We start from the raw sequence: 9516 nt of genomic DNA, 5'->3' as shown, positions 1-9516 counted from the left end.
ATCAATTCAATCTCCAAGTACTCGAGTTTTTATATTTCATCCCTTATAAATATAAAAAATATATTTCTATTTTTTCTAAATTCATAAAAAAAGAATGGATTTTTTTTCTAATCTAAAAATAACTGTTTTTTTAATTTCAAAAATATTTTCTCTCATTGAAATTAAAAAATGTTGCTATTTTTTTATCTTTTTAATTTATACATTTATCATTTAAATTTTATTATTATTATTATTATTATTATTATTGTTTTCATTATTATTACATAAATTTATATAAATAAATAATTAGTTACAATTATAAAAAAGAATAATACAATAAAAAAATATACACAATGATGAAAAAAAAGGTTATATATAGAAATAAAAAAAGGAAAGTATAATATAAAGATCATTTTATAAAACCAGAACGTATGCAAATTGAAATCAATAATAATGAATTAGAAGGTACTTATATGCACTGTAAAGAAAAATCATTTTTAATCATCAATTTAATGTAGGCGCGCATAGATTGTATATAATTTAAATACAAATGTTTGAAATTTTTTTTTCCTCTTTAATTTTTTTTTATAATTTTTTTGTTCTTACATTTGTGCCAATAATTTATATTATTATTTTTTTTAGTTAAAAATTTTTGATTAAATTAAAAGAAATTTTACATTAAAATATTCAATATATTGTCAATAAATATTAATAGCAGAGCTCTTTCTTATCATATCGATCGGTAATAGAAGTATATTATCGACCGATGGTAAAAAAGAGCTCTACGATATCGATATTGAATTACCAACATTACCCACCGTTGATAAGGAAGAATATTTAATAAGAATTACCGACATTAGGTTATTAAACATTCTTCCTTATCAACGATCGGTAATATTGGTAATCCAATATCAATAATCGTGATTTTTAATTGCAATTTACTTAGCCTTTTGTTTAATAATTTTATTAATAGTAATAAATGTAATAATGGTAATAATATTAATAATAATAATAATAATAATAATAATAATAATAATAATAATAAATTTCCTTTTTTCTCTAAATGTCGATAACTGCCGATAATATAAAATTTTCTTGTCGATTTAAGTAACCTTTATTACCAACTGTGGATAAGGTTGATTGTCAATTTTTGCAAATTATTAAAAATAACAATTATAGGAAAGTTTTTTTTCGGTTTAATAAACTTTTTTTTACCATCTGTGGGTAATTGGAAAGCTTCAAATGTCGATAAATGTCGGTAATAGGAATCTACTTTTATGATTTTTATATTCTTCTTCACCCACCATTGATAATGTTGATAAATGTCGGTAATAGGAATCTACTTTTTGGGTTTTTAAAGTCTTCTTTACCTACCATTGATAATGTCGGTAATAGGAATATACTTTTATGATTTTTATATTCTTCTTTACCCACCATTGATAATGTTGATAAATGTCGGTAATAGGAATCTACTTTTTGGGTTTTTAAAGTCTTCTTTACCTACCATTGATAATGTCGGTAATAGGAATCTACTTTTAAAGTTTTTATAGTCATTTTTACCCACCGTTGATAATGTCGATAAATGTCGGTAATAGGAATCTACTAAAAAAAAATTTCCCCTAATATTTCTAAAAATCCATTATATTTCTAAAACTGTGAATACCATTAAATATATATAAATGATAAATATAAATATGAATCTAAAAATAACTATATCTATCTCAGCTGTTTCTCTGCTCTGTTTCTTTATGAGGGTCTAGTATAATCCTCTTTTGTCTTTTGTTTGTTACGCCACTGCTAATATGTCAGAGAGTATAAGCAACGGCCTTGGATAAGAATTCAAATGTATGCAGCTCATACTGTAAATGGGGAGTCTCCTCTCCCGTTGATTCCACCTTTGCATGTTTAGGTTTAGAAATGAAAAAAAAAAGTTATTTCCTTCTTTCTCTAAAAAAAAAATTTTTTTTAATTGCTTTCAGTGAATATTTTTTATCAAAAAATTTTTTTGTTTTTTCAAATCAAAATTTAAATTAGTATAAAAATATTTACCGAATTTTTTTTTTATTTACTATTTATTAATAGTTCTAGAGAAATTCAATTAATTTTAATATAAATTATTAATAGTTTTAATAAACAAAAAAAAAACAGCAAATATTTTGCAATATTCTCAATATTACTTCAAGTTATTTCATCATTTGATTTTTGTCTTTTGTAAATACCGATATAGAGGAAATCAATGACCGCACCATTCGAGTCCTTTTTTCCGTGACGAGGTTCAATACTTTGTATATATATATAGAGATATAAGTATATACAGTAAAGTCAGGAAGAAAACAATTTCTTCTTATAAACGAGTATTTCTTTTCTAAAAATCATTTTATAAAATACTAAAACGAATATATAAAGAACAAAGAAGGTGAAACAATAGATTTGTTCACATGTGCTCGTCTTTTATATATATATATTGAAGAAATTCCTAGTTAATCTGTATATATATACATATAGTCGATAAATACAACATAAAATGAGGCCAGTTATCAAAGAAACAATTCCATAGATTTATAAACTATTTGTATCAGAAATCTTTTATGCATTCATACATGCATTGGCATATATTGTGTCAAAAAATTTCATATAATACGCACGCGACAAATGTTCTAGGAAAGAAAATTGATTTTAATAATAAATTAATATTGATTTTAGGCGAACTAAATCGGTTAGAAAGTAAAAAATTTTAAACATACAATTTTCTCCTTTACATCTGCAAATTTTTTTCTATATAGAAAAATTTGCACTTTGATCCCAATGATTTACAAATATATTACCATTCGGAAACAAGATGTAGAATTAAAATTTACTGCTAATTACTTGTTTAAAATTTTAATAATATCACATAAAATCAGTTAAAAAATGTCTATAATTTTACAAAAGAATGTTTATTCGTTTAGGAAAAATTTCTATCCGTTAAATATATTAAAAATCGCATACATAAAAGTCATCGAGAAACATTGGGGGGGTAAGAATCTTGGTTTCTTTCAACACATTCTATATAGATATAAATCTCAATGAATGAGAAAAAGAAGAAGAAGAAGAAGAAGAAGAAGAAGAAGAAGAAGAAGAAGAAGAAGCTGTTGAGGCAAATTTTCAGGATGTCATCTATATTGCAATCTCGGCAGTAGCACACAGCAGAAACTATCTCTATAAAACGCGTCAGAATCACGGACTTCGGAACGCAGAAGGCTAAAGAAAGGGAAGTCTTTGATCATACACATATAGTAACAACTCGCGGGAAAAGTGCACACCGTGTTCATTTTGTATGTTGCAGTATCTATATAGTTGACTGATGCTCGATCGCGTGAACGACACACACTGCGGTCTCTGGGATCTAGTATAGAGTTAGATATTCGTTAAGCGATGCGGCCTCGTCAAGCTGCTATTGCTACTCGGGGAATTCATCAGCATCAAATTGCAATAAGTCATTTCATTTTTATTGTCACAAGATTTGGAGAAGATAAAAAATTAAGGAGGGAACGTAAAAAGTTGAAAGAAGAAGAAGAATTAACTGAATGTGGTTTGGTAGAACGTGATCAAAATTTCGTGGAACATCAGCTAAACTTTGTGGAATATCATCGAAAATTAGTGGAACTAGGTGAAAAGGCAGAGGAGGAACAGAATTTAATTGAAAATCATTCAGACATAGTGGAACATTGTCAAAAATTAGTAGAACAGCATCAAAAGACAGAAAAGTATCAAAAATTAATTGGAGATCATCCAGACTTAGTGGAACATTATCAGAAAGCAGTGGAACAAAAGGAGAAATTAGTGGAACAATATCAAGGGTCAGAGGAGCATCAAAAACCAGGTAAACAGTATCCGGACTTAGTGCAACACTATCAGAATTCAGTGGAACAGCACCAGAACTCAGAAGAACTGGAAATATTACCAGAAGCTAATCCAAACTTTGTGGAACACTTTCACAAATTAGTGGAACAGAATCAGAAGTCTGAGAATCATCAAAACTTGCTAGAAGCTCATCCAGACTTAGTGGAACACTATCAGAAATTAGTAGAACAGTATCAGGAGACAGAGGAGCATCAAATATTAGTAGGAAATCATCCAGACTTTGTGGAACATTATCAGAATTCAGTGCACCTGCATCAGAAGTTAGAGGAGTATCAAAAATTAGGTGAACATCATACAAACTTAGTGGAACATTATCAGAAATCAGTGGAACAACATCCAGAATTAGTGAAACACTATCAGAAATCAGTGGAACAGTATCAGAAGTCAGGGGAGCTTCGAAAATTTATTGAACATCATTCGGATTTAGTGGAACATTGTCAAAAATTAGTTGTACATCATCCAGACATAGTGGAACATTATCAGAAATCAGTGGAACAATATCAGAATCCAAAAGTACAAGAAAAATTATCAGAAAATTTAATAGAACATAATCAAGAATTAGTAAAACATTGTCAAATTTTGCCGAAAAGTACGAGAACCTCAACTGAATATCATCAGAAATTGACAAAACATCAAAATCAGATTAAATCTAGTCAAAAATTAATTGTCAATCGACAAAAATTTGATAAAAATCAAAGTCTCTTCAAGTACACCCGAAATTATTGGTTCAAAACTAATCAAAAGTTGCAGCATTGTCAAAAATCATTAGAACATTATCAAAAAAAATTATCCGTACATTGTAAAAAATTGTGCAAAGTCAAAAATAACGAAAAATTATTTGGATATAATCAAAAGTTTTTTCAAAACATTATCAATTGTTTTTCATTGTGAACAATAATTGTTTGAAGAAGAAGAACAATAATTTTGCAAAATCTCATGGTGCTTAAAGGAAAAAATAATTAAAATTTTCTAATTTTTTTGTTGTGTCAAATAAAGAAACAGTATATTGAAGGAAACGAAAATGGATAAAATGGGAACAGGTAGGTGATATGCTTATTGTGCCAAAATGAAGCGACAAAGAGCCTTTTCTATATGCTCGCACTAGGCAAATACACATATATATATATAATATACATATATACTATAGAGTCAATTGCTTTGGAAGCAATTCTTGTACTCTAAAGTGTCATTATATTCGCGGCATTTAAAGTTGGAAAGGTGCTTTTGTATTTATAAAGAAACTCATTCCGGTGACATATTTATGAATTGTTTTAAAAATCCTTTCTCTCTCTCTCTCTCTCTCATTTATTGTGGTTTTTCACATAAATTTGCATCCCATTGGTCGAGTTGTATGAAAGTTGTGAACCAATCCGAGAACAAGATATGGCAATTTATGCACTTGAGTTATGACATCAGTTTGATTAGATCTTATATTGGTATTGAATACACGTGCTCTCGACTCGCCGTAAGTTTGACATCTTCACGGAAGTATATATATATTGCACATAATATGTATATATATATATATATATATATTGTGTAAGATTTATTTCAGAAATAATTAAAATCTTTTTCTAGAAATGTGATTTTTAAAGTGTGTTTTGATAATCACAGTATTTATTTTAAAATTTAGAAATTCGCTAAACTGGCTCTGATCTGGGCGAAACAGGGAAACAAATTAGAGTCCAGTGTGACCCAGTCGGGTACTCTGATTTATCCAGATTATAGCCACAGTGGCGAATTTCCAAATTCGTATATATATATTCGCGCAAAAATTTTGACCTGGCTCTGTCAGGGCTCAAATCGGGAAGCCCTGGATCCAAATAAAATACTAAATTCGTCGAATTTAGATAGAAAAAAATTTATTTCGATGAAAATCGATTAAAAGTGGAACCCGGCCTGGTATGGTCCTGACTTGGACGAAATAAGAAACCCGGTTGGAGCCTAGTGTGGCCCTAGTCAGGTACTTTGTTTTCTTGCAGATCAGATAACCAGTTTGGTGAATTTCTACACGACAACATATAAACTTGTGCAAAAATTCGCCCTGACTTGGATGAAACAGGGAGCCTGGCTATAGCCTAGTGTGGCCCCTGTTAGGTTGCCTATTTTATCCAGATCAGGGCCAGATTAGCGAATTTTGGTATATTGTTTAAACTAATTTGGAAATTCGCTAATCTGGCGCTGACCTGGATGAAACAGGGAGCCTAGCTAAAGCCTAGTGTGGCCCCTGTTAGGTTGCCTATTTTATCCAGATCAGGGACAGATTAGCGAATTTCGGTATATTGTTTATACTAATTTGGAAATTTGCTAATCTGGCCCTGATCTCGATGAAATAGGCAACCTAACAGGGGCCACACTAGGCTTTAGCCAGGCTCCCTGTTTCATCCAGGTCAGGGCCAGATTAGCGAATTTCCAAATTAGTGTGTAATAGAACAAATGTAGTATCGAAATTTGATAATCTTGCTCTAATCTAAATGAAATAGGCAACCTAACAGGGCCCACACTAGGCCCTGATCGGGCCCCGGTTTCAACCAGGTCAGGGCTAGATTCGCTACTTTCCTAATTAGTATCTACAATATACGTAATATATACATATAGTACCGAAATTCGCTAATCTGGCCCTGACCTGGCTGAAACAGGGAACCTGTCTGGGGCCCCGTCAGGCCCCGGTTTTAATCGATTTTAATCAAAATAGAGTTTCTTCTGTCGCCCCCGTCGAATTTAGTGTTTCATGCGGATTTAGGGCATCCCTGCCTAGGCCCTGTCAGGGCCCGTTCATAATACAACATAGCATACAGAATTTTTAAAAATTATCAAAGTTTTCGTAATAAATTTCTGTTCTAAGCTAAAAAGTATTTCTCCTTGTAAATCTGGGATCTTTCAAAATATTGAAAGAATTATTTTCAAAATTTGTCAATTTTTAATATTTTCTTCCAATTTTTTTAAAAAAAAAAAAAAAAACGCCTTTTATTTTCTGACTTATCGTCTTTTTAATATACGCTAGTAAAAGTTGTGAGTCAACTTTGCTCTATATATTATAATATTGTCTGTGCGTGTGTTTGAAGAAAAAAAAAAAAGTATAATTAAAAACTCAATATACCGCGTGTGTATTATAACAGAGGAAATGTAACTTATTTTATTTGTTTCTCCCGTTTTCTCTTAAAAATATAACTGAAAATAATTGTCATTTTTTTTTCAAATAAACAATTAAAAACCAAAGTATATGATAAAAGAATTTTTTAAACAGAATTTCTATGCGTAATATAATTTAGTGGAAAAAAATGGAATTTTTTTTTTTTTTTTTAAACGATAACATTTTTATAGCGCAAATATATATATATATATATATATATATATATATATAATTTAGTGGGAAAAAAAACATGCAGAACAAAGACTATATTAATGTGTGTGTCTAATTTTAAAATTTGTTCCGAATGCAGACTTGACTTAGTTTATTCTCTTGCAAACATTTGTCCTTGAATTGGTAATCATTGAGATCAAGATTCCAAGGAAGGAATATATACGGGCTTAGAAAACTATTTATATATTATATATAAATATATATATATATATATATATATTTATAAAAGTCAAAGAACACACATAATAGGAGTTCATTATTATAAATACAATTATGACACATTCAATATAATTTTCGTCCCTCCTTTATACAATACAAAAAAAAATTATCCTTTTTGGAAGAATATTTTTACCTTTCACAGTAGGACACCATTAAATATGCGATTATTATAATATTATCTTATAATATATATATATATAATAGTATGAGAAAATTCTCAAATAACTCGGTGCGGGAACATTTATCATTCTTTTCAATGTTCGTTTTTCTCTATTTGAATAGGTTTTTTTTTCTAAAATCAGACAAAAATGCATTTTTATGCCAAATAACTTTTATTCCCTGATATTTTTATTTTTTTTAATGTTGAATTTTCTTTAAAGCAAAGTGAATTTTTTCTTGTAAATTATTATTACTAATAATAATAAATACGATAAACAATCAAATTTATCATTAAAATTTTAATTGAATTTTTTTTATAAATAAAAATTAGTTCAATAAATAATTAATAATAAATTTAATTAATATTAAAAGAGATAACAATTTTTATATTTAAAAAATATAAAATGTATTAAATGATGTTTACCATCTGTTGGTAATGTAGATTTCGAATTTATCGATAGGGGTTTAAATCCACGTTTATCCGTGGTATTAGTTCAATAAATAATTAATAATAAATTTAATTAATATTAAAAGAGATAACAATATTTTATTTAAAAAATATAAAATGTATTAAATGATTTTTATCATCTGTCGGTAATGTAGATTTCGAATTTATCGATAGGGGTTTAAATCCACGTTTATCTGTAAACTACTTGCCGTCAGTCGATAATGTAGATTCCTAACTTGTGATTACAATCTAATTTACCGATGGATTGTACAATTAAAACGAACCCCCTCCACGTCGGTAAGCATACAATCTACTTTACCGACGGATAGTACAATTAAACGAACTCCACGTCGGTAAGTATACAATCTACTTTACCGACGGATAGTACAATTAAAACGAACCCCCTCCACGTCGGTAAGTATCCAATCTACTTTACCGACGGATAGTACAATTAAAACGAACTCTACGTCGGTAACCATATAATCTATTTTACCGACTAGTGGTAAATAAATACAAACATTTAATAAAAATTGTACAAAATGACAAAAAAATTAGCAAAAAATTAAATTAATTAAAAATTAATTAAATTAAATTAAATTAATTATGAATTATAAGTGAAAGTCAATTATAAATATGAATTATAAATTAAACTCAATTAAATTAATAAATATCAGGAAAATAAAGGAAATGAAAAAAAACTGTAACAATAAAATAAATTAAAAGTGGAAAAAAAGAAATATTTTGAATTTTAAAACACAATGTGTCTGAAAAAGATTTTTTATTTAATAAAGAAAATGCAAAAAAAAAGTACATACATGTAAAACGCGATGTAACACTTGAGTCATCAAACGCGTGAATTGCACAAGAATAAAAAAAAATATATATGCATGTATTTTTAGAAATGTCAGCGAATAGTTTCTTATATATTTTTATATACAGTTAACATATAAATTTGTACATTAGTTTTGTTATTTTGCACGCGACGTATATATTGTATATATGAACGATAGTAAAAAATAATTTATTCCAAAAATAAATTATAATTTTCATTTTTTTTTTTAACCGAATACAAATATATATATATATATACTATATTCAATATGCGGTCGTGTGCTCTCGCGCGAACATTCAACCGCACAAAATTTTAATAAATATTTATTTTTTGGTATCAATATTTAAAAATAAACGAATTTTTTTTTAAAATTTATAGTTATACACAGAAAATTAAAAGGCATTAAAATAAGCTGCAACGCTTATTATTTTAATCCAATTTTGCTTATTTTAATCCATTTTGGTATTAAAATAAGCAAAATTGGATTAAAATAAGAAGCGTTGCAGCTTATTTTAATGCCTTTTAATTTTCTGTGTACTCTTAAAGAAAGAATATACTTTTAGTATATTTAGCAAAAAAATTTTAATTTAGTATATTCTTCTCTTAACTTAT

General features: G+C 28.0%; 1 protein-coding gene across 1 annotated transcript; it reads left to right on the top strand.

The window, feature by feature from the left end:
* Positions 1 to 3393: 3393 nt before the first annotated feature.
* LOC127281229 (putative mediator of RNA polymerase II transcription subunit 26) lies at positions 3394 to 5959 on the top strand. The gene is made up of 3 exons (XM_051304843.1): positions 3394 to 4589; positions 4879 to 4922; positions 5865 to 5959. Exons 1-3 carry the CDS (start codon positions 3394 to 3396, stop codon positions 5957 to 5959), a joined length of 1335 nt encoding a protein of 444 aa, XP_051160800.1.
* The last annotated feature ends 3557 nt before the right edge of the window (positions 5960 to 9516 follow it).

Source organism: Leptopilina boulardi, unplaced genomic scaffold, assembly GCF_019393585.1.
Source record: "Leptopilina boulardi isolate dan_hultmark-lab unplaced genomic scaffold, ZJU_Lbou_2.1 LbouV2_266, whole genome shotgun sequence".
NCBI classification, from domain to species: Eukaryota; Metazoa; Arthropoda; class Insecta; order Hymenoptera; family Figitidae; genus Leptopilina; species Leptopilina boulardi.
Note: the sequence above shows the minus strand (reverse complement) of the source record. Positions and strands in the feature narration are given on the sequence as shown.

Bases quoted from the DNA above. Each gene is read 5' to 3' on its own strand.
- LOC127281229 (XM_051304843.1), top strand. From the start codon at position 3,394: ATGCGGCCTCGTCAAGCTGCTATTGCTACTCGGGGAATTCATCAGCAT. The intron at 4,590-4,878 runs GTACACCCGAAA...TGTCAAATAAAG, and splicing joins AAAAATCAAAGTCTCTTCAA to AAACAGTATATTGAAGGAAA. The intron at 4,923-5,864 runs GTAGGTGATATG...GTTTTCTTGCAG, and splicing joins AATGGATAAAATGGGAACAG to ATCAGATAACCAGTTTGGTG.